The 26886-nt window shown below is 40.8% G+C and overlaps 1 protein-coding gene across 1 annotated transcript in view; it reads right to left on the bottom strand.

Moving 5' to 3' along the window:
* Positions 1 to 369: 369 nt before the first annotated feature.
* The window catches only part of DDX10 (DEAD-box helicase 10), a 244807-nt gene continuing 218290 nt past the window's right edge, over positions 370 to 26886 (bottom strand). The window contains 2 exon segments of the mRNA XM_042457038.1: positions 370 to 857; positions 21261 to 21385. Of these exon segments, the coding sequence (XP_042312972.1) occupies positions 683 to 857; positions 21261 to 21385 (300 nt within the window). The 3' untranslated portion in view covers positions 370 to 682.

Genomic DNA, 26886 nt, shown 5'->3' with positions numbered 1-26886 from the left:
TGTATAGCTGTTCTACTCTTCCCTTTCTACTAGATCATTTGTAGTTTTTTGGGGAAAATGCAATAGCAGGGAAACCTGGACTGGGCCCTGCATAAAATTCCATGCATAAGGCACAGTGACAGCACACTAAAAGCCTCAACTAGAAGCAACAAAGAATAGTCTAGTTTGGACAAATATCAGTTTAATAGACTGAGATTTGGCTAGAAATGAAGGATAAACAAAATTTATTCCAAGATTACAAAATTTAAAAAAAAACAACAACCCAGCTTTCAAGCAAATCACCACAGTTACATGATACGTCATTTAGTTTTGGGAAAAGGGTATATCGTTAACATAACTAAAGGGGAGGCATTTATTCATTCAAAAAAGCAATGTTCGGTCCTTTTATTTTTTAACAAAGCTACCCCACAATAAGAACGTTTTATAATTCTTATAATTTATAATTCTTATGTACATTAAGGTCTTAGTATACATTTTAGAGCAGTTTATTGCCATCTTGAAAGTGTGATCCGATATAGCATTTAAAGTCAGCTGAAAAATGAAATTGGTTATGAGCCATTCAATGAGAAGACTTTGATCTCAGGCATTCATACAATAATATTAACTGGCATTCGGCTAGCCCGTTGCCTTTGTAATACAAATATACAAAATAGTTTTAAAATAAGAGTGGCCAGGGGAAATATTAGCTTTGACTGTTGAGCAGATGTAATACTAGAGCTTCATCCTCTGCAAGGGAAAGTCCTGTATCTAATGGTTCAAATGAATCTGCTTGGCTGAGTTTCATCTTCTTTCTTTTTGGCTCTGTCTCTGCTGCTGATGTTCTTCTTCCAAGAAGCTGCTTGTCCATCCCAAGATCACTGCAAAAGTAAGTCAACAACTCTTTTAAGATGTGTGATTTTAGGCCAACAGGCACCATTCAAGCAAATAATTCAGTTTAAATGAGGCAGGGTCATAAGAGACAAACATGGTGACAGTTGTGAAGAGGAAACCAGACATGAACAACTCAAAATCTTTTTTAAAAAATGTTTCTGGGGAGTGGTGGTGTGAAAATAACTGATGAAAAATAAAGCAGACAAAATAAAGAACCAATTCAGATTAATTTATGGGTAGAATGCACTTAGCCCTGACAGTAGACAACCAACATGTCACATACGAATTAGATATAAATTGAAGTCAATACTGTGGAGTAAACCCAGTGGCATCACTAGGGTTGACATCAGCCAGTGTGATAACCCATGGTGTAACCCCCCTGTTGGTGCAGTGGTTAAATGCCAGTACTGCAGCCACTCACTCACAGTAGCAAGGTTATGAGTTCGATACCAGCCAGGGGCTCCAGGGTTGACTCAGCCTGGCATCCTCCCGAGGTAGTTATAATTAGTACCTAGCTAGTTAGGGACAATTAGCTTATACATTGTAAACCCCTTGGAGAGTGCTTAAGTGCACTGATAAGTGGTACAGAAATGTACTTGCTATTGCTATTGCTGTTGACTTCCTCCCATGACACACCATACAGAATCCTTAGTCATGTTTTTTCTAAAAACATTACTCTTAAATCATAATTCCCGTATATTACTGAATATAATGGTAATAACTGTGACATAAACAACTACCTTTAAACTACAGTATCATACACACAGCCTGAACGTACAGTCGCCCCTCCTAACTCGCAGATCTCAGATCCGTGACCTCGATTATGCACGGAGGGGCAAGCTCCATTAATTCTAATGGCACGCGCGTGCCTGAGCCACACCTTATTCAAGCCTATGAAGCTTGAATATGCGCGAGGCTCCGTTTTCATAGGGGTCCAGAATGGATCCCCCATGCAAACAGAGGACCAACAGTATTTACATGTACATAGTTTCATGTGATTAACGTGAAAATTTGGTAAGTTGTGATGTTTTTAAAGAAAAAATTAAAAGATTTTTTAAAATTAAAATGTATTTTTAAAAAACAACAACTGGGGCCTCTCCTTTCTCCTCCGACTGAGCCTTGCTCACTCACACCATTTCTTCAGCATTTTAAAGGGATGCAGGCAAATGTCACAGTCCAGTTCTGCCAATAGGCATACAGCGTGTCCTTGCCTTACGCGGGGAATCCGTTCTGGACCCCTCCGCATAAGACAAATGGTGCGTATGCTCGACCCCATTGAAAATAATGGGGCTCGTGCATGACATGCAGTGTGCGCGCCACAGGCATGCACGCCATTGCAACTCTGTTGCGTGGCTTTCAGCATATGCTGAAAGTAGCATAAAAAGCGCCCACGTATGATGAAGGCACGCTGTATTTGGGAAGCAGTGGGGTCACCTCCCCCTTTGGGGTGTCACCTGGTGCAGTCCGCACCCTCTGACCCCCTAGTGATGTCCCTTACTAAACTTATTTCACCTTTGCTTCACGCCAACCAAATATATTACCTACATGTGTCAACGCCCCCCCTAAAAGTCAACCTACTCCAGTACCACAGTTTTCACAACTGCCAATATCCAGGGGAATCCCAGAAAGGAGGGTTTAAAAAATAGCAACAGTACTTGGTGGCACTCTGCTTGCAAACAATGGAGGGCTTACATAGCCATCCTGGCTAGCCATTATTCAGGCTCTCCCACATACCACAAAACACAAGATGCAGTCCCACATACCATTGCTAAGCATAAACTGAGCGGGCAGTGGAAACATCAAATACAGACAGTCAGACAGCATCTTCCATCTTCTAGATGAGTACCTAGGTAGTTTAGGGCTTCACAAGATGTGTGGCACAAAGAGCATTGTCCTACAAGAGAGTGCAATGGCCTCTGGCTCAGGAGGGAAGGAGTTGGGCTACCATGGTTGCCTCTCAACATCTACAGTTACAAGCAGCTGCCTCTGGAAGAGCCAGCTCTGAAGCCAATGAAGAAACTATCCTCCAAGAATCTATATGTACCATTCCACCAAACTTTAAAAGGAGATTTCATTTCTCTTCATGTTATGGGTGGCAAGGTGGGAACCTGTCCAACAGCTCAGTCCCCCTCCCTTTAAAATAAGCTTTCTCATTCTTTAAAATCTTTTTGTGTTGCCAGTGGAGCCTCTCCTGGTAGCCTGCATTCACTGCCTGCAGTGGCACAAAAACATGCTCAAGCAGGAGGTGGAAATGCGAGATGGAGCAATGACAGTGTTGCTTAGGGACTTGGGAGCTCCAGGACTGTGGCCTTGGGCCAGTCACTCAGCCTAACACATTTCACAGTGTTGTTGTGAGGATAAATTAACAAGGTGGAGAGCTTTGCCAGTTTACACTGCCTTGAGCTGACTTGAAGGCTATAAATTAGTAACAACATAATAAAAATTAGTAACAACATAATTTTAAAAGAGAGGAAGAAAATATGAGTATTGAATGAGATAAAGAGCTCTGAACTTTTGGATAAGATCAATTACAATACTGAGAGAGTATTTAAACATTATGACTACAGTGTGGTATAGCGGTTTGAGTGTTGGACTAGGACTTTGGAGACTAGGGTTCAAATCCCTGTTCAACAATAGAAAACCACTGGGTGCTCTTGGGCAAGGGACATACTTTCAGCCCCAGAGGAAGGAAATGGCAACCCCTCTATGAATAAATTGTGCCAAGAAAATCCCATAATAGGTTTGCTTTAGGGTTGCCATAAGTTGGAAATGTTTTGAAGGCACACAACAATAACAACAAAGTAGCAGAAAAGTCTCACATGTTTGATGCTGACTTCCTCAAAAGTCTCAAATTGTGAAGGAATGTTTCAATCCAAAACATGTCAGGTTTTTACAACTAACAAATTTCTTTCAGGATCAACCTTTTTGTTTCTCCTTTTTCTTTTCCAGAGTCACCAATCACCCCTGTCACTCATCTGTCACCTATATTGTATGACATGCAGTTGTGCAGGCTAGAGATGAGGAAGTTTTCATTCAGCTCTAGTTTCATTGTTTGTGTTGACCCACAAATCCTCTCATCTATGGGAGTTGTGGTGTCAATACATACTGCCTTGGGTCCCTTCTGGGAGAAAGGCAGCATACTAATGATATGAAATGAAATAAATAAATAAATTTGGGGAGAGAAACTTGGTATTTAACCACAACTCACTGCACTATTACGTACTGGGAAATGCTGAGACATGTTTTCTTTTTTCTGGGAATACTAGATTCCCTATTTCTCCAGCTATCAAAGGAAATTCTTGTCCACCAATCTGTATACCTCTGCAGCATCACGTTTTCCATCCCCATCTGCCCACTAGTATTAGAAAATGCAAGTACCAGTTGGCAATGTTAAAACAAGTTTCTCCTAGCTGTAGGTGCTATTAATTTTGATGTGGCAGCAATATGTTGCATCACATAGCCACTAACAGTTGCCTAGAGATAAGACTTCATGGATCCATCACCTCCAATGATACTCCAAAATAATACTACCCATGATGCGCTCTTTCCAATTATCCAAGTGACTCCTCCTGAGATTTGCACTGCTTCCGTGAGTCGCTAGTTACCTTTTAAGGGGAGTCAAATTAAAACATTCTGTTTGAGATTTGCTCTGAATTTCCAAAAGGAGACTAACAAACTCTGACTACTTTCCGCTGGGAACTACTATCAAAGTCTTGGCCAAGACACCCAGATGAATCCAGCATAATGTATTTGTACAAAATTCCATGAATAATAGAGTTCACTGCTGCATATAAGCCAGATAAGATGTATTTATCCTGCATGTGGAGGAGCATACAACCAGTCTGGAAAGAAAATAAGCTAGTATTAGAAAAATCATGAAAGAAAATATAATAGAAAGCAAATGATGATATTGCACTGTGCAAGTAAATGGGTTTAATCCAAAAGTGATACTGTGCTGGTAGAAAGTTCTTGTGCAAGGTGGGGTATGAAAAAATGCTTTCCTTCAACGTCTCCTTTATTGACTTTTTAACAAAAACAAAACATGTCCTTACAGTCTATGGATCTCCTCACAAGACTCGGCAGTCAGATTTAATGTTGTTTCCACCAATTATTTAAAGTGTTCTGGAAGCCTGGTAGTTTGACCTAAATCTGGTGTGAAGTGGAATACAGTCTGAGACGATCTAATAAATTAACTACAAGTACTTATTACTGGGATAATATTTTGTATAGTTGTGGTTATATGCCTTCAAATGGACTCCAACATAACAGCAACTCTCTCATAGGGTCTTCTTGGCCAGATTTATTCTGAGATTTGCCATTGTCTTCCTCTTAGGATGAAGGAGTGTAACTTGCCCAAGCTTACTAGTGGGTTCCCATGGCTGAACTGGGAGTTGAAGAGAGGCTGGATGTCCATCTGTCAAGGTGCACTGATTGTATTTCTTTGGCAAGGGGTTGGACTGGATGGCCCTTGTGGTCTTTTCTAACTCTATAATTCTATGAACCTGGTTTCCAGGAGTCCCAGTCCAACATTCATATCACTACATCATGCTGGCTCCTGATAATATTTTACAGAAGGCAATATTGATAGTTAATAAGATTAATTTTAAGAATTCTATAAGAAACATTTTTTTAAAAAATCTGAAAGAAATTTGCTATCGCAAACCTCTCAAGGACTTTTTTACACCAGTCAAATTCCCCAAGCTGACTCTACCCAAATTCAAACATACTCACAAGCATCCCTAAATTATATTTATTACATTTCACTGCTTTTCACTCAGCTTTTCATCTGTTCTTTTCTCACACACCTGTAACCAACCCACCATCCTTCTGTCTCTTGAAATCTCTGTCAGAACAGATAGGCATGTTTTTCTTCTTCACTGGGCTGACTCTTCAGCTAGTAAGATTTTAATGCTTTAACATCAACCAACATAAACCAAGCCCAATCCTGCATTTGCCTAAATGGGATACCTGATTTTCATACAGTCCTGACTCATCACATTCATACACATTGGATTGGAAAAGAGTGGGCAAAATGTAGTCCTTGTGCAGCCTTCCAAGCTTGTTTGTGTGGTCTCACTCTGTTAGAATCCTGTTAGTATTCTACCAGATAGTGTTTTGTAGTGTAGTATAGTAGTTGGGGGATGATGGGGCTTTAGCTGCAGTAGAAGAGTAGATAGTGATAGTTAGTGCATAGCAGGGCCAGGTGTCTTATCTGGTGGCATTGAAGGCCTGGCTCTCCGAGCACTCAGAGCTGGGAATATGCTTTCACTTCTGTGGGAACCAGGAGGGGCTTTGCTTGGCGGGTTTCTGCTTGGGAGGGGATTTGGCTTTTGGGGATTCTGTTACTTTGTCTTTGGGAGGGTGTGGTTAGTCTCAGCTAAGAAGCTGAGTGAGGCACATGTCTGATTCTGGATCTATCAATAAAGTGCTGTTGATTATATCAATCAAGCTGACTGGTTGATTGTCTGGGATTCTGGGTGCTAACTCTGACACACTCCAAGCATTTGGAAATGAGTTCAATCACAAAATGGCCTCCAGAACAGGCCATGGGGCCATGGATGTGGCCTCCCAAACTTTGATGTTGCTCATATCCATTCTTAAAGGTCTCTTTAAGGCTGAGGCAGTAGGTAGGAGGATTATCGGAGTTGATTGTCTCACCTTTTGTAAGTACCTGTCACAGTCACAGGACTAAATTCAAACAGGGTTGTTCTTTTAACTTTGCATGTGCACCCCTTGGGATTTTGGGGGATGCTGGAAACCCCTCCTAGGCTTAAAAACATAATGAAATTACACCACACACTTCGTAGAGGGCAAGAGGAGCTATTCTGAGTTATTTTTAAAATGAAAACTGTTAGGGCAGCATTGCAGGGGAAGGGAGACCAGATGTCCTAACTGCAAAGGAGGACAGAGCAACGTAAAATGTAAGGCATTCAAGAAAAATGTAGGGCATTCCAAAACAAAACCTAAAAACCTCCATATAAACATAGATTCCTCAGAGTCAAAATGGAGATCATTTTGGAATTCTTCCTGGTCAGAAGGTTGAAATGTAGGATATGTCCTGGAAATGTAAGCTATATCGGGGAAGGGGGGGGGGGGCGCTAGGGAAGCATGTGTGGACTATGGAGCTCTGGAAGTTGTCCACTAATGCCCACATGTCTGATCAGTGTAACTCATCTCTTTGCTCAAAATACAAAGGGGCAGAAAGAAATCCCATACTCTCTCTCCAAATCGGAGGAATGGCTATCTAAATGACAAGTGTGGTTTAATGTACACAAGTGAAAAATGAATTGTCAGTGTGGCAACAACAAAACATTCACCAGTGTGAACACAAATCAGCCTCTGGTCTAATCCATATGGCACTTCTTATATTTTCAATAAAGTGCACTGAACACAGTGATACTTGGTTGTGAGTATATATACGATGGTGCTGCAGGACAAATTGAAACCAAGGAAGAAATGAATGGTGATTAACAAATCTTACAGCTTTCCCTGAGACTCAGTCACAACTAATGTCAGCTATATCAGAGCATACATGTTATTAGTGTCTCTCAGGTACCATCACTTTTAACACTGAGACAGGTTCAAAAACCCCATGGTCAACTTTATCTTCCCAGGCTTCTCATGGTTTTTCTTACATTAATTACTTCCTGATCCGTCATAATATTGTCACAGCATTCCATCAGCTTTCATGAATTGATCCTAAATCTTTAATAGCTTGAACAAAAGCAAATTTACATAGGATTTTTAAAAACATAGTTTATGGTAGAAGCTGCATAGTACTTGACACAGAACGGAGCACTGTTAAAAAATAAAATAACATTTTAAGTTTTACTAATATGTGCCAAACCAGTTTTTTTCTTAATATACCGATAATGAGGTTTGATATAATGATGCACAACAGGTATAAAGCCTGTTCTGATCACTGTTTTCCAATATTTTGGTATTTTAAGACTGTATCGATATACAAGATGAATCAGTTTCTCAAGGTATGTTACTGGACCAAGAAATTGGTCCTCTATTAGGATTGATTTTTGGTTACAAGAATTCACTTAACCCAAGAAGTACAAATCAGTCAGTTTGCAAGTCATAAAATTTGTTCCTGTTTTTAAGATGACAACTGTCTAGTGTATTGTTATGGTGGTGGTGATGCTAAGATTACCCTATCACAGGGCTTTCTTAGCAAGATTGGTTCAGAGGGGGTTTGCCATTGCCTTCATCTGAGACAGAGGGAATGTGAGTACCCCAAGGTCACTTGTTGTGTTGCCATGGTCAAGTGGGGATTTGAACCCTGGTTTCCTGGAGCTTTAGTCCAAAATTCAAAGAATTTCACCACACTATCTCTTGCTATTTTTGTCCTCAAAAATCCTCTGCACTACTCTCCTCCTTCAGGCTGATCTGAAATCTACCTAGTGATGTGTGAAAGTGTGTGTGCATGTATAATATATACAGATGGGTAGCCAAAACACATTTATCTAGCAAAAATTAAATGTGCACTGGATGTCAGCTGGTGAGGAACATGTGTAGGAGGTGCTATTGGGCTCATGTCCTGCTTCTAGACTTTCCACAGGGACATCTCATTGAGCACTGGAGGGGCAGAATGCTGAATTCGATAGTAATTTGGCCTCATCCAGCAAGGATCTTCCTATCTTCTTAAATGCATTCTGTTTCAGTCAGCTTTATTTAGAACTGTGGAGGAACAGGGCCCTATCACTATTAAATAGGTATTAGGGCTTTAAAAAAAAGTACATATTAAAACGTGACTGTCATAAGCAATATCAGGATAGAAAGATGAAATCCTAAAATAAATAAGTCAGAAAAAATATTTTCATTTTTGCTGCCTCTGCCAAGTTGGATAAAATTAGACCTGCCTGTTTTGCATTGGGATTGCAGGTGCACAATCCATATGCTTTGCCTACCTGTGCTGCTTTATGTCAACAGGACCACATCCAGACTGTCATTTCCTACCTTTCTATTAAACTGAAGAAAGAAAAAGAATATACAATAATTGGAGGAAGATCAGGTGCAAACCCAGAACTGCATCTTTATTGCACATGGGTGGCAAACTGACTACTAAGGTGTTGTTGTGTGCTTTCCATTACCTTCCCTGTTATTAGCATATCATTAATCTAACACTAACATTTTTGATGAAGCAACGTTTAGAAATATTGGGTCAAACCCAGGAATAGTCATACTTACAGCAGAATAAATGAAATCAATGGGACTTGATCAGGTCTAACTTAAGTCCAATTGATCTCAGCAGGTCTACTCTAAGTATGAGTGTATATGAATTCAATCACTTGTTGTTGTCATTGTTTTGTGCCTTCAAGTCATTTCTGACTTTTCTTGGCAAGATTTGTTCAGAGGGGTTTGCCATTGCCTTCCTCTGGGGCTGAGAGAGTGATCCTTGCCCAGGGTCAACCAATGGGTTTCATGGCCGAGCTGGGAATCGAACCCTGGTTTTCAGAGTTGTAGACCAACACTCAATAGCAGTCATGCTGCTATTTTTATATCTTGTTACGGAGACCGGTAAATATTTCTTTGCCTTGTTTTTCATGGGGAGAGGTTGGTAAGAAACAACAACAATAATGACAACAATAATAACAACAGTTGTTGTTTTCACAATGCTCTTGTAACTCAGGTAATTACTGTGACCCTTTTACTGCACGGTGACTGAGAGATTCCCTTAGTAATGGACTGATTAAATTTGTGAAGTCTGTGTAAAGACCAGTCATCAGCCTCTTGTGTAGGGGAGAGTACTGCAAAGCCTTTCTGGAGGCCATTAGGTGGTAACTGCTGCTATTCTAGCACTATTCAGGCAGCAAAAATCCCAAGTGGACAACAGTGCCTGGCATCGGTACACGACTAGACCAGGATATTTTTCTGCCTGAGTTTAAGAATAAAATGGCATCCCCCTTCTCCTTGCATGTCAACTTTCTGGACTGCATCTTTCTTCAGTGCTGCTACAGGATGGTATTTTCTACTGTTCCCGGGGGAATCAGTCTAGATTAGGGGAAAGACCTTGTAGTATACAGTTCCTTCCTCCAACAACTTGCTGTTGCCTCCCAACATCTGTTGCCTTGGGTGGCTGCTCCACCATATCCAATGTCAGGAATGCGCCTGAGATGGTATCGTTGGCACAGAGCAAAATGTTTAAGTGTGATCAGATAAGGAGGGCGACGACTGGTTCAGTTTTCTCAGATGCCTGCAGTATCCTTCTCAACATGGATACAATATGCCAGTTTTGACAGATGGCAAGACCAACAAGAGGGTAAATTCAGTGCCTTTGGCTACTCATTTTGCCCATCTGCTCATGCTCAAACTCACAAGAATAGGAGTGCATCTGCACTGCAGAAATAATCCAGTTTCACACCACTATAACTGCCATGGCTCAGTGCTATGGAATTCTGGGAATTATAGTTATGTGAGACATTTAGCCTTCTCTGTAAGACAGTTCTGATGCCACAACTATAAATTCCAGGATTTGTAGGATGGAGCCATTGCTTTTTTATTTTTGTGATGTTATTTTTTCAGTCACCTATTACAGTATTTGGAGCTGCTTGATGGAACATCATTTACAATTTAAGTCTGTAAATGTGTGTACAGTAATGGGGAACATATTATAGCAGGGATCACACTACAGATGGGATGAGGAAACTGTAGCCACATATAACTCCACAAAACCCTTTTCATGCAGCCTCCTGGCTACCCCAATCCTCCTACCCGCAAATTGTTGCCCCCAAATGTTGCCAAGGGCGTGGGAGTCAGTTTTGGCACATCCTCCCATGCCATTTTATCCCCAAGAGAAGACTTTTTTTTTTTAGAAAAAGAAATGATCTTTTGTGTTGGAGGAAAGGCCTTCTCTGGGGCCAGAACGGCACAAAGAGGAACAGTAATGTGATGAAATTGCACCTTGTGACCTCTAGGAGGGATTGGAGACAAAAAATTAATTGGGGGGCAACAGGGGCAGGGTTCTCTAAGGCCTCCTTGGGGATTAATATGGCAGTCTAAGCCCCAACAGTTGCTAGAAACTTGCAGGAGATCTAGTTCCTGCTACAGAGAAGAGGAGGAGAGAGGTAGCTGGGCAGCCATTGAAATCTACAGCAGAGGCAGAGTTGATTGAGCTCACTGCCACAAATTGTTGAAACATCAGGAGCTTTAACATTGGTGTTTTCTGGAGGATTCTTTTTTTCAGGAGGAAGCCCACAGTCCTGTTCCAGTAATTTCCTAAGACTTTTCAGTATGGACACTGAAGGAACCACAGCAGTCACCTGCAACACTTGTGGGATGTTTGTCTTCTTGCCTACAGAAGTGGAGAACTTCATATGCCCCAAGTGCAAGTTGGTAGCCCTCTTGGAGGAGAAAGTGCAGCAGTTGGAGTCCAGAGTAGCTAGACTTCAGCAATTCAGGGAGCAGGAGGATTTCCTGGACACAACAGAACTAACAATCCTGCACGAATACAACGCAGAGGAAGATGCTGGAGCCGAGGAGGTCACTTCACATACACAGGAGGCAGACAGCTGGAGGAATGTCACACAGAGAAGTAGGCCAAGAAGGGATTGTTCGGGGAGGTTGCAGCTAGAGAATCGATTCGAAGCTCTTTCCCTTATCAAGGAGGATGAAGAAGAGCAGCATGGACAGACTTCAGGGACAGAGCAGGCAAGCCTGAGAGTCCCACCCAAGGAAACAGCCGCTGCTAAACCTCGGAGCAGGCGTGTGGTCGTAGTGGGGGACTCCTTGCTGAGGGGTACAGAAACAGTGATTTGTAGGCCTGACAAGATGTTTCGAGAGGTGTGTTGTCTTCCAGGGGCAAAGATCCGTGATGTGACAGAGAGGCTGACAAGACTGGTCAAGCCTACTGACCAATACCCCTTCCTTTTGGTCCATGTGGGAACCAATGATACTGCAAGACACAGCCTGCAGAACATCAAAAGGGATTACGAAGCGCTTGGTAGGAAGCTGAAAGGAATGGATGTACAGGCTGTCATCTCGTCTCTTCTGCCAGTTGAAGGGCATGGTCCAGGAAGCGAGAGGAAAATAGCGGATGTGAACAACTGGCTTCGCAGATGGTGCCGCCGAGAACTATTTGGATTCTTTGATCATGGGCTGCAGTTCCATGAGGAGGGACTTCTTGCAACGGATGGGTTGCATCTCACGCCAGTTGGAATAAATGTTTTTGCCAACTGTCTCAAGAACTTGATCAGGAGGGCTTTAAACTGAGTTCCGTGGGGAAGGGAGACAATATAAAGGAAGGCGAAAGGGCTGGAGAAAATAGTCAAACAGACATAGAGGAAACAAGAAAAAAAGTGCAAGGACCCAACAGTGGGAGGCAAAAAAGCAGCAAGTAAATGGGACTCGTGGTCTGCGATGTCTCTACACTAATGCACAGAGCATGGGAAATAAGCAAGATGAACTTGAACTCCTAGTACAACAAAGCAAATATGATATAATAGGCCTCACTGAAACCTGGTGGGATGAGTCTCATGATTGGAATGTGGAAATAGAGGGGTATAACCTTTTTAAGAGAAATAGGCCAAACAGGAAAGGAGGAGGAATAGCATTATATGTCAGAGATATTTACACCAGTGAAGAGATCCAGGACATCAGTCATGGAAGCCAGGTGGAGAGCATCTGGATAAGAATTAAAAGGGAGGGAAACAACAAGGATGTTATTGTGGGAGTCTACTACAGACCCCCAAGTCAGACTGAGGAATTGGATGATATCTTTCTAGAACAGATGACCACACAGTCAGAAAAGAGAGATATAGTAGTGATGAGTGACTTCAACTATCCTGATATTTGCTGGAAGTCAAACTCTGCAAAATCCTCAAGGTGTTGCACATTCCTCACTTGCCTGGAAGACTATTTCATGGTCCAAAAGGTGGAAGAGGCAACAAGGGGGTCAGCTATTTTGGATCTGATCCTAACCAACAAGGATGACTTGGTTAATGGGGTACAAGTGGTGGGATCATTAGGTGGAAGTGACCATGTTCTCCTGGAGTTTGTTATACAATGGAAAGGAGAAGCCAGGCATAGTCAAACACACATTCTAGATTTTAGGAGAGCGGATTTCAGTAAACTTAGAGAAGTATTGAGGGCGATTCCATGGTCAGAAATACTAAAAGATAAAGGAATTCAGGATGGATGGGAGTTTCTCAAAAGAGAGATACTGAAGGCACAATTTCAAACAGTTCCAGTGAGAAAGAAAAATCGGAGGTGTCTCAAGAAACCAGGATGGATGACTAAGGAACTTTCAACTGAGCTAAGTTTGAAACGGAACATGTATAAGAAATGGAAAAAGGGGGAAGTCACAAAAAAGGAAATCAAAAAAATAGCAGGCATTTGTAGGGGTAAAGTCAGAAAAGCTAAATCGCAGAATGAACTCAGACTTGCTAGAGAGGTTAAAAAGAATAAAAAGGGATTTTTTGGATATGTTCGCAGCAAAAGGAAGAAGAAGGAAACGGTAGGGCTACTGTGTGGAAAAGATGGCAAAATGCTAACAGGGGACAGAGAAAAGGCAGAATTACTCAACACCTTCTTTGCCTCAGTCTTCTCAGAAAAGGCAAAGGGTGCTCAACCTGAGGATAATGGAGCAGAGGACAGAATAGGGGAATTTCAGCACAGAATAAGTAAAGAGATAGTAGAGGAATACCTTGTTAATATAAATGAATTTAAGTCTCCAGGACCAGATGAACTACATCCAAGGGTACTAAAAGAACTGGCAAATGTAATATCCAAGCCATTGGCAATAATCTTTGAAATCTTCTGGAGAACAGGAGAAGTGCCAGCAGACTGGAGGAGGGCAAACATTGTCCCCATCTTCAAAAAGGGGAAAAAAGGGGATCCCAACAATTATCGTCCAGTTAGTCTGACATCAATCCCAGGAAAGATTCTGGAGTAGATAATTAAACAGAGAGTCTGTGAACATCTAGAAGGCAATGCCATAATCACAAAAAGTCAACATGGGTTTCAGAGAAACAAGTCATGCCAGACAAATCTGATCTCTTTCTTTGATAAAATTACCAGCTTGGTAGATGAAGGGAATGCTGTGGATATAGTATATCTTGATTTCACTAAGGCCTTTGACAAGGTTTCCATGAAATTCTTGCAAACAAGCTTGTAAAATGTGGGCTAGACAAAGTAACTGTTAAATGGATCTGTAATTGGTTGACCAGCCGAACCCAAAGGGTGCTCAACAATGGCTCTTTTTCAGCCTGGAGAGAAGTGACCAGTGGGGTCCCACAGGGCTCTGTCCTGGGCCCAGTGTTGTTCAACATCTTTATCAATGACCTGGATAACAGAATTGGGAGCATACTTATCAAATTTGCAGATGACACCAAATTAGGAGGAATAGCTAATACTCCAGAGGACAGGATCAACATTCAAAATGATCTGAATAGACTAGAAAGCTGGGCCAAAGCTAACAAAATGAAATTCAACACAGAGAAATGTAAGGTACTACACTTAGGGCGGAAAAATAAAATGCACAGATATAGGATGGGAGAAACCTGGCTGAATGAAACTATGTGTGAAAGGGATCTAGGAGTCCAAGTAGACCACAAGTTGAACATGCATCAACAGTGCGATGCGGCAGCTAACAAGGCCAATGTGATTTTAGGATGTATCAATAAAAGTATAGTGTCTAGATCAAGAGAAGTAATAGTGCCACTATATTCTGCTCTGGTCTGGCCCTACCTGGAATATTGTGTCCTGTTCTGGGCACCACAATTCAAAAAGGACATTGAGAAACTGGAGTGTGTCCAGAGGAGGGCGACTAAAATGGTGAAAGGTCTGGAAACCTTGCCCTATGAGAAACGACTCAGGGAGCTGGGGATGTTTAGCCTGGAGAAGAGAAGGTTAAGAGGGGATATGATAGCCCTGTTTAAATATTTGAAAGGATGTCATATTGAGGAGGGAGCAAGCTTGTTTTCTGCTGCTCCAGAGAACAGGACCCGGAACAATGGATGCAAGCTCCAGGAAAAGAGATTCCACCTCAACATTAGGAAGAACTTCCTGACAATAAGGGCTGTTTGACAGTGGAACACACTCCCTCCTCCGAGTGTAGTGGAGTCTCCTTCCTTGGAGGTCTTTAAGCAGAGGCTAGATAGTCATCTGCTGGGGATGCTTTGATTTGGATTTCCTGCATGGCAGGGGGTTGGACTGGATGGCCCTTGCGGTCTCTTCCAACTCTATGATTCTATGATTCTATGATTCTAACCAAAGGCTTTGCAATGGCATCCCATTCACACATTTAGCAGAGAGTTATTAAGTGGTGAGAAAACAAGCAATGAGAAATCAAGACTACTGAAAAGTAAAGTAAACATGAACCATGCTTAGTGGGGAAAACAAACAAAAAACCTGAAATATGGGGAAAACCTGACAGTACTTCTTCTTGGCTGATGATCACTAAAAAGAGACTATTTTTTTCTAATTTTGAAGCTCATTCAAAAACGCTTTCTTGACTGTGCCATCTCTGGACAAAATATCAACATCATGAACAGATAAACAGGGTTTTGGGACACCTGCTAAGTTATTGCAGACTATTCTTTCCATAAATCCAATGTGTGACATAGGCTAAAAAAAGTGCCCTCACCTACCACAACCAGCATGGTGAATGCTCATGGGTGATGGAAATTACAGTATAGTTTCAAATATCTCAAGGGCCTAAATTGGAGATGGCTAGTTCAAATGTCCATTTGACTCAAAGCTCTTGGGCAAGTCACTGTGAAACCAAACCCAACTGTAAAATCTTTTGGATGAGAAATCATACACTGTGAAATTCCTAAGTTGTTAAATTAAATATTTAAAATAACAATTTAAACATCAAGTTTTATATATAGCTATATTATATTTAAGTCAGGTTAATTAAAATGTCTTAATCCTATTTGCAATTCAGTCAACTATTTCAGTGGCAGGAATGGATCTGAAACCAAGGAGCTGACTGAAGTAGCAATCAGGGCTTCTGTTCATAATAAGGTTAGCAATTAAAACAAAGGATAGTATAAAAAAGAAAGCAAAACAAAATCTAAAATGGGACTTCTGGGGGGTGTAGAGAGATGCTTAGGTTGCCGCCAATTAATTTTAAAATCAGTTACCAGATAGATAAGATTTCTCTTCCAGTCCAACCAACACCACAAAAATTCATCCAGAGCTTTTGAGATATGTCGTTGTAAGCTGGGGCAATCAAATGAATGCTTTTGGATTAATGTTGAAAGTACACGCTTAACAAATGGCCCAGATATGTCTCTAGATTATTCCTAGCTATAGTAGTGCTTAGATGAGTTGAAAAGATGGCAGCTCCAGAGAGCATGCTTGACATGAAAAGAATGGATGTGAACATTAAAACCTCACAAGGCATTTCAGCAGAAAGATGCACTTGCAGCTGATCAGATCCAAAAGCATGAGCTACACAGTAAATCTCACCCCCCTTGAAAATTGGAAAATTTTACTTTTCTGCACTATAACTCTCAGAATCTCCTAGTCACTGGTCACATTGACTAGGGAATTTTGAATGGGGATTGCTGTCAAGAAATCAGAAGAAGACTAGGACTTGGAAGGGCTACTATGAATGAACTAGAAAAGATGATCAAGTGTAAAGATATATAATTGGATGCAAAAATCAAGATTGTTCATCCCATTCTGTTTCCAATTTCTATGTATGGTTCTGAAAACTGGACAGTGAAGAATGCTGATAGGAAAAAAAATAACTCATTTGAAGTATAGTGCTGGAGGATAGTTCTGCGAATACCCTGGACTGCCAAAAAGACAAATAAGTGCGCCCTAATTTCCGTCATTTTTAGCAGTTAGTAGGAATATACTAAAAGTGTTACTGAGTAAGTGCAGCCTGATCTCTCCCCACAGAAAAGTAAAGAGAAAGACTTGTTCAGCAGATGGCATGACTCTTCAATAGGCCTGTGTCCCTGCATTTCTTTCCAATATAGCTCTTGTAAAACCTGTTAATCTCATTTAAAGTTAACATCAGTAATGCACTTTCTTGGCCTGGTATACAGCTTCATGCAGTTTGAATCTCTAATTTATTATTTTTGTAATGGAAGCTGGTTTGCCAACATAAAACAAGAGAGAAGGAGGGAAGTGGACAGTCCCTTGAGAATTGGTGTTTTGGTAATCAAGGGCATTGGGCTGCAAACCACACACATAGATTTTAATTTACAAGGCCGTAGCAAGAATTCTAATGAAGATTAATTAATGCAGACCCTTCTGCAGAGCCCCAGCACGGCTTTTTCCTCACTCAGTGTCAGAATGTTGACTGCAGATAGCAGTAGTAATGAAAATACATTGTGTATCAGGTTATTCTCTTTCTAGTCACTCAATGTACACTGTAAAAGTTCTGAAATAAGGCTTATAAAGCCACTAAGGAAAAAGATTTGTGTCCATAAAATTCATTATTAGTCTAGGTGCTCTAGAATTCAAGACTGGATGAAGCTGTTTTGAACTAACCAAGGGATAGTCAAAACATAATGAGGAAAACCTAGATCACTGGTCAAAATAAGGTCTGTAGTCTTTTAAAAATATTTGGACTAAATGGCCAATAAAAGTAATTAATACACTATTCATTCCCCCTAATAGATTATTCTCTAATTATATGGATACCATTGGCATGATTTGATACTGGATTGTTTGAACCAACGCTTGTTTGAACTAGGAGTGGCGAGCCCTTTCCAACATGAAGGTTGCCCTTGCACCAAACAATATAGGGCTGAAGGGCGGGGTATAAATAACATTAATAATAATAATATATGGATTCATGCAGGGGAGGGGAGGTAAGACTGGTGGGAAGTAAGAGGAAAGATTTCTTCAATTAATTTTGTTAGGATATCTTAGAAACCAAGCCTGGTTTGTGGTGTTTCATCCCTCTTCTCAGGGAGGCTCATGAGAAGATGTGTAGGACTACTCAAAGGTGGAGGGAATAGGGAACTTTCTGCACACTTGCATCAGTTAACCATTATTATGAACCAAATTACAGTAGTATATTACCTGCCTTTGAATGTCCCCTTATAAGGATATGAAAATATAAGAAAGAGACATAATGGATCTGAGAACCTATATCTTTCCTGTTTTCTACAGTAGAAGCATGTGCCTTTGCTTCATTTTGACAGACCCTCAAACCTTAGTTGAACTGCAAACCAAGTGGAATTGAGCCCTGGAATTATTAACAGATGCCCATGAAAAACCCACAGGGACAGAGCCCTATCCTGCTGCTGTTCTGTGGTAAAAATATATTCAAGAGGCACATTGCTTTTGATCTTAGAAGTAGATATAGCCATCTTGACAAGTAGCCTCTCTTCAGCTGAATGTCTCATTATTTTACAAACTAGAAGCTTTATTCACATTACAGACAAATCTGCCTAAGCTAACAAAGCATTTTGCATAGCATTTAAGAATGTTCAAAACCATGGTGCAATCAGTGGAAAAATAAAAGCAAACACACTCAACCTACACGATAATACTAACTCATAATGAGGCCACCAACTAATCATCACTCGCCTCGGTCACCAAAGCCTCATTTCTCCATTCCTTCAGGCACAAAACTTCATCTTCTTCAGTCTGCTGAAGCTGCGGCTGCCAAAACTGTCTTCATTGTCCATCATTCACTGTTACACGGTTTGCTCCCTCTGTACTGCACTGCACATGAGATTAAAATATCCTTCAACAGCTTGTGCTATTAAGCCCCCAAACCATCTCTAGGTATTGCTAGGTTTGCCCCCATATCCTCCTTGCCATGTTTCTTGTTTCTTTATTCCATTCTCTCTCCTTTTTTCCAAACCACCTCAAAGTAGTTACTTATATTTTTAAAATATTTATGTATTGTTTCACCAAAGCTCAATGTGGCTTACAAAAGTAATTAAACTTGTTAAAATAAAATATAAGTAGCATACACCAGTAGATATGCAAGACTTTTTAAATATTAAGCTGACAAAGACCTTTACACCCTCTAACTGCTTTTCAGCATGGCACATCCTTTCTGGTAAAGTGCATTAACCATTTTTTCTTATACCTCTTTGTATTTCTAATGCTTGGTCCTACTCAATCTGTACCAGACAATTTGGTAAATATAGAAACTTATTCTTTGCCATAGGTTATTTGGCCAACCAGTATATTTTATTTGAGTTTTATAGAAAACTAGACTTGACAACTTTAGAAGTTTCTAAAATTTTATTCAGCCACCATTTAGCATGCTTTCAAATGGCACTGTAGCAGTTTTCTAATACCTGGCACAATAAGTATTGCCAGTTCAGTAGTTCACTTTTTCACTTAATTTGCTCTTTTTGTGAGCCAAATGTATTACCATTCAATTTCTGCATTCCTTGCCAAGCCATGAAAGAACAGATTATTCCTCACACATGACTTAATCTTAAAGTCTATTGCTATTTGTGCTCTAAAGCAGGGATGAAAATTATGAAGTCTTCTCGGTCTTGTTGAAATGTATCTCCCAACATCCAATGGTGAACAATGCTGGGAGTTGCAGCTCTTTTTTTTTAAAAAAAAATATTCTCATTGAAACACAATAAACATAACATACACACCAATTTCGTTATTTACATTTTACAAATGGTTTTCAATAAACAACACTTTCTACTTTCCGGAGATTGGTTCTGTCTAAATCAACTTGACCTTCATTTCTACCACCTATTTTTCCTGATCCTCTACCAGAAAATCAAGATCTTACAATCCTACACACTGGTGATTAACTGAAGTTAATGAAAAGTCCAGTGTCAACTTTGTTCTAGCTCAAAATTTCCTTTTAAAATGGTTGAGGAATTAGATACATTAAAAATTAAATTTGACAGTCGGATGAATATTTAGGGATATTGCTTCTATGTCACATTTGACTGCCCCCAACACTTCACCATTTTAACTATTTAAGAGTATGATAGCTTTAAACACTGATGTGATAAATGTCACTAGATATATCAATAATTCATATTACATGCTTGGACTTTTAATTACTCATTTAAGGAGGGACAGCTTGAAGGCAGTTTCATTTCAAGACAAATTTAAAGTACAGTAGTGGGTAGTATATTGTTTTGCCCATGAGGATAAAGTAAGGCTAAAAAGCTTTCCACAACTAGAGACAGGCAATGAGAGGCAATTCAGTTTTTTTAGTAGAAAGTTTCTGATTCTTTTTTTTAAGTACTCTTGTTTAAAAGAGGCAATATCTGCAGCAGCTAACTTTCATCCTAGGAAGCAACACAACAACAAAGGATGATGGTGAAGAAGATGTCTGTCAAAAACCTGTATCATAGAATTACAGAATTGGAAAGAACCTCATCTTGTTCAGTCTCTGGCCAAAGACAGAAAGTTCCACAAATGACAGCACAGAATCATCCCAAAATTGTCCTTTACTAATTATATTTTTACAATATCTCTTAAAACTAATTCCTGTGGCATTATACAACAATTAAAAAGATAGTAACAAAATAAAAGTTCAGGTGTGTAGGTGAGCAACTTTCTGTACAGAACAAAAGCTCTCTTTTACAATTGCTCGTGGTTTCTATAAAAAATAAAAAATGATGCAACAAAATCAAGATCTCCATTGTTGATGTTAACAATATCAAATTAATTTCTGGAGCTTGCTAACCATTAAGAAACCCAATTGGTATTTTAAGCCAATAGTATACCATAGGATTTACAGTTGTTCTCCTAAAAGCCTAGAAAGAGTACTATGACCAACTTGTTATGAACTAGGACAAAAGCAAGCAACATGTGATCCTTCCAATTGGCTATGCTGACTAGGGCTAATGACCCCAAATCATCTGGAGGGCCACAAGTAGCCCAGCCCTATTACAGAAACTTGAATGATAAGTAATGGTCTCCCCCCCATCCAGCAAAATGTGTTTTCTATAGAGAAGTATACAGAATGGACAGTAAGCACAGAATTGTATAACACTACAATCTCTATAGTTAAGCTGCTCACACTTGTACCTCAAATCTTTGTAACCTCTAAGAAGAGGTATATTCTCATAAACAATCAGAACAGGATGTTAATTGTACTTCTCCATCAGATTCAAACATAAGTTTTGAGACACCATCACTGACACATGGAGGGTTATGAAAACCCAACAACTGGGATGAAAGTGCTGTTAGAAGGGTGCACAGTTCAGGTCCACAGGCTCTTCAAGGGTCAAATAACACACCATTGAAATTATTCTCTGCTATTTTAATATTCTCATGAATATATGCATGGCAATAAAAGCACTTGAAAACCAAAATATATGCACATTTGAAAGCATAGCTCAACAGTTGATCTAATTGTGGGAGAACAGAGGTATCTTTCATCAATATTCTCTCACATGTTCAAGATTTTGACAAGATGGATAATGAACACAACGAGGAGTAAGGAGAAATTAATCAAACTGAAACACAACACATACCCATGATGTTCTAGATCAGCCTCTTGGTCAGAATCTTTGTATCTATCAGGGTCTGGAAGGGTGCTTGGATCAAATTCATCATCACTTTCACTGTGATCCAGAAAGGCTATGTCTTCCTCTTCAACCTGAATAAAGAATAAAATGTTACAGAGTTAGGCATCTCCATATTTAAAATGGTCCTCAAGATCTTAAGTGTACAAGGATTGTCTTTATCAAACCAAAGGAAAAATGCAACTCCATCTCTCCAACTTCCAGGTCTCACCTGCTGCTGCACAGAAAAACGTGGTGGGCAGAGCTGAGAGAGATTGATACCCCAGCCCCATCTAGCCAATCTCTGTAATACAGGCCAGGTCAGCATGTTCATCTAGAATTAAATTCGGAATGGAACTAGTTTTTTCCATTCACTGACCTGGCTTCCCAGAGAAGCCAGTATCCTTAGACTATGCTGCTTCTCAGTTGTTTGACCACTGATCAGAGCACTCCACAGCTGATTCTTGTTTGTTGTCATCATTGACCTGTACATCTTCCTGCAAATCCTTAAAACCCAAAGTCAGCCCTGATAAGGTACTTATTAATAAAAATCACACTAGACTGATGCATTGTTATTTGGCATAAAGTGAACAGTATAATAGTATGGTCATCATATACATCTAAACTACATGAAACATAACATTATTCTCCTCGACCTGTTCTTAATTCTTTCTCTTTCAGCTTAACAGAAACTGGTCTGTAGTGTTTCAAACCCATTTGGTTTTAAACAACTTCAGGAAATAAACTTTAGAACTGGGCTTAGTTCCCAAGTATATTAGTAACTGTGTATAGTGTTACATAGCATTCTGAAGCACACAAGGCCACCATTCATAACCCCCCCTGGGGGTGGTGGACCTATTACAATGGTCCGCTCTCGAAGGCTAATGGAACCCAAAAGGTTCTAGGAAGCCCTAGAGGGTGCAATGGCTGGTAAGGTCAGTGAATCTGTTGAAGTCTTGGTGTCCACCTGGAACAACGATCTCACAAAAGCTATCGACACAATCGCTCCCAAGCGTCCTTTTCAGCCCGCTTCAAATAGAAATCCTTGGTATACTGAAGATCTTAGAAGGATGAAGCGGGCTGTACAACGATTAGAGCGCCTGGCGAAAGACTTGATCCCTATCCGACAAGACACGTCATAGGACTGAACTTAAAGCCTATCAGGTGGCAATAAATGCAGCAAAGAAATCTTTCTTTTCTGCATCTATTGCGTCTGTGAAGTCTCATCCGGCAGAGCTTTTCAAGGTGGTTAGGAAGTTAACTCACACTCCTTCCACCTTGAATCCGTTACTACAACCCACGGAGGCCTGCTGTGATATTTTCAAAAACTACTTTGCAGATAAAATCTCTTGGATAAGGGCCGACTTTGACTCCAGCCTTAATACAGAAACATCTAGAGAGGTGTCCAGTGACTCTGTTAATGATATTAATTTGGATCAGTTTCAGTCTCTGAGTACTGATGACGTAGACAAGCTGCTTGCCTTCTTGACCCCTGCCCTTCATGGCTGGCCATCCAGGGAGGAGACGCAACTATGAGTTTATTAAGATCTATAATTAATGCCTCCCTCAGGGAAGGTAGTTTTCCAGCCAGTTTAAAACTGGCTGTGGTTAAATCTATTCTTAAAAAGCCTTCCCTTGATCCCCTGGAGAAATCTATTGGCCAGTATCTCTTCTTCTGATTTTGGGCAAGCCGATCGAGGGCAGTTGCCAACCAACTCCAAGCAGTCTTGGATGACACCGATTGTCTTGATCCATTTCAAACTGGCTTTAGGTCAGGATACAGAGTCAAGACTGCCATGGTCGCCTTGGTCGATGATCTCCGTCTGTGTATCGACAGGGAAATGTGGCCGTGTTGGTCCTCTTTTACCTCTCAGCGGCCTTTGATACCATTGACCACGGTATCCGTCTGGAACACCTGAGAGGGTTAGAAACCGGGGGCACTGCTTTGCAGTGGTTCCGGTCCTATCTCTCAGGTAGGTTCCAAATGGTGTCGCTTGGAGACAGTTGTTCAGCCAAGAGGGAGCTCAAATCAGGTGTCCCTCAAGGCGTGATACAGTCTCCAATGCTATTCAACATTTACATGAAGCCGCTGGATGAGATCATCCGGAGACATGGGGTGGGGTGTTATCAGTATGCTGATGACACCCAAATTTGCTTCTCTATGTCTCGGACTGTTTCGGTGATCAAGGCTGGCATCTCCCCTCTGAATAACTGTCTGAGGTCAGTAATGGATTGGATGAGGGAAAATAGACTTAAACTGAATCCAAATAAAATGGAGGTACTCGCTATAGGCAATCCTAATCCGGGAATAGTGATAAGCTCTCCAGTTTTGGATGGGGGTCACACTTCCCCTAAAGGACTGTGTCTGTAGCTTGGAGGTACTCCTGGACTTGTCACTTTGACTGTCATCTCAGGTGGATGTGACGGCCAGGAATGCCTGTTATCAGTTTCGGCTGATACGCCAGCTATGACCCTTCCTGGAACGGGGAAACCTAGAAATAGTTGTACATTCACTGGTAACCTCCCATCTCTATTTCTGCAATGCACTCTACATGGAGCGATCCTCATGCCTCGTTTGGAAGCTGCAACTGGTTCAAAATATGGCAGCCAGATTAGTTACAGGGAGTTCTAAATTTGATTCTATTACAGCTATCTTAAAATCCCTACACTGGCTGCCTATTAGCTTCCAGGCACAGTATAAGGTGTTGGTTATTACCTATAAAGCCCTACATGGCTTGGGTCCAGCTTACCTGAGGGAACACCTCCTCCCATACAATTCTTCCCCCACTCTCAGGTCCTCTAGGAAGAATCTCTTGCAGTCTAGGAAAACCAGACTATTAACGACTTCCCAGAGGACGTTTTCTGTTGCCGCTCCAAAAGTCTGGAATGACCTGCCGGAAGAGATCCACCATATAACATCGTTGGAGGCCTTTAAGAAGACAATAAAAACGGATCTCTTCTGGCAGGCCTTCCCAAATTGACCTCCTCTGAATGTTCACTCTCCAGTTGCATAGCTGTTCCCACCGGACTGTGATTGTGCTTGACTTTATTGACTACTTTATTGGTAGTATTTTATTGGGAATTGTTGTTTTTAATGCTACTTTAAGGTATTAGGGAGATAGGGAATTGGATTTGATATGTTTTGCTATGCTATTGTTGATGTCATTGTTGTTTTTTACTTGTGGCTTGTTGTGTTCTATTTTTATTGTTCTTATGTTTGTTGTTACCCACCTCGATCCAATACAGGGAGAGGCAGGATACAAATAAATATTATTTATTTATTTATTTATTTACTTACTTACCTGTGGGTGTTCTCCCAGGACCAGGGCATTTGGATAACAAAGCCATGTTACTACTTGGCACCAGAATGATGGCAGTCTAAGTGGCAATTGGGCTTCCTAATAATTATTAGACTGCTGAGTGATCCATGTTCAAATCATAGAACTCAATGGGAGACCTTTCGGCTAGCCAATCTTTTTCCATCTGACCTACCATACTAGGTTGTTATGAAGATAAAGCAGGGCAGAGGATAACCAATTTGTCACTTTAAGCTCACCAGAAGAAACAAGGGATATGTATATAACTAATAAATCTATAAAATAAGAAACAGTGTGGTTCTGTATCTTACTGTGAGATAATCAGAAAGTGAGAACAATTTAGGCTTCTTCAACAGTGCTCTTGAGTGTGGCCCTTCAGCATCGTCCTTGTAAATGAGTGACTAGAATTCACTTCTACTGTTAAAAAAAGTACTGCCCTGGCCTTCCCTACAAGAGGAGAGAGAAGTGCAATGTGTCCCTAAAGCATGAAGTCCACAGAACCATGGCATAGTATTCTGGGCTCCCTTAAGACATTACCTCTTTCATTTCACCCACTGTAACAGTGATGGGCACAGAGCCAGAGTATGCTAATGTTTAAAAGAGCAAAGCAGAATGTTTTCCTACATTTTATATTTCAAGAACAAGTATTTTCACAACAATGGACTCTCTCCAGGGGCCTCCACCTCTGATTGCATGATACACACACACACACACACACACGTACATGTGTGTGTGTGTAACCAAGCTTCATGTTTAATTAAATTGAGTTCTGTCCTTGTTCTCTCTTCCTTCTTTTTCATTTTTCTTTTTAAACGGGCACTGCATTTAGAGGCCACAATGCCATTTTAAGCAATATCGTCACTTTGTGTTTTTCTCAGCAAACCTCATCTTTTGGCCTTTGGAGTCAGAGGAAGCACAAGATGACAAGAATGAAAATATGCCTTTGACGTGTGCCAGCAGGGTCCCTTCTTGCTTCCATGAAGCTCTCTAGTAGTACTTTTAAAAGGTCACAGGGGAAGGATGGAAGAAGGAGAAAGGGTGGGATCAAATTTATTATAATAATATACAGTCAGCATTGTGACTTGAACATTTTCTCTTGCTGCACAATAAGCAACAGTAAACCGAGTATTACAATTATCCCCCAAACCAGAGCTGAATTCACCACTGAAACTACCAATAAAATAGGGGAGGGGGAGAGTGAAAAAGAGAGAGAACAGAACAGACAGAAGGCCAAATGCAGCTTTACCGATTGATTGTTAGCCATTGGGGGGGAGGGGGGCTGTGCCATGTAGGAACAAATGGGTTAAGCACAGTTACACAGTTAATTTTGCCACTGCGCTTCTGATTATATAGCCAATGAAAAGGAGGAAGAAAGATTTCTTTTCCTCTGATGAAGTAATGTAATGTGATGTAATGTTTTCCTTCTCTGAACAATGGGTAGAACCAAACAGACCAGAATTATACCAAAGATTTAATTTGCCAGACAAACTGGCAAACCATTATAGGGGTGAGGAATTAATTCATCATTAATATCCACTTCTGTTAAACTAGAATGACTATAACAATGTAAAAAACAGAAAGAACTATAACAGTACAAAAAAAGAAAGAACTACAAACTATTTGCAACACATTCTTCCTGGAACATGGCTCTTTCGTTATGGTTCTATCATTCAATGGGGATTATTCCTCAGTTGTGTGTGTATGTTCCTTAACCTAAACATACATAAACAAAAAACATTATGAGACAACATGACTCACTGGAGTCAGGGCCGGCTCGTCCATGTAGGCGAACGAGGCAGCTGCCTAGGGTGCCAAACTGCAGGGGGTGCCAGAGAGAGAGACAGAGAGAGAGAGTGGCTTTAGCCTGAGGATCAGAGAATCAGGCAAGCAGAGCAGCCAGCAGCACTGCCAGCCTCTGAGTAGCAGGGAGAGAGAGCTGCTTACTGAGGCTGGAAGGGGGGAAGAAGTTTGCTGTGCTCTGCAACTCCTGGGCTGCATGCACACTGGAGAATTAACTCGGTTTAGCACTGCTTTAACTCTTTCTGGCTCAAGGCTATGGAATTCTGGGAGTTGGAGTTTGTTGTGGAGTGCAGAGTGCCTCCCTTCTCCTTCCTTCCTTCCCTCTTATCTTCTTTCCTTCCCCCTTCTTTCCTTCCTTCTCTCCTTTTCCTTCCTTCTTTCCTTCCCTCATTCTTTCTTTCCTCCTGTCCTTCCCTCTCCCTTCCTTCTTGCCTTCCTTCCTTCTTTCTTCCCTCTTTCTTCCTTCCTTCCTTCCCCCC

This window comes from Sceloporus undulatus, chromosome 3 (assembly GCF_019175285.1).
Source record: "Sceloporus undulatus isolate JIND9_A2432 ecotype Alabama chromosome 3, SceUnd_v1.1, whole genome shotgun sequence".
Taxonomy (NCBI): Eukaryota; Metazoa; Chordata; class Lepidosauria; order Squamata; family Phrynosomatidae; genus Sceloporus; species Sceloporus undulatus.
This window is presented reverse-complemented; position numbering and strand designations above follow the sequence as displayed.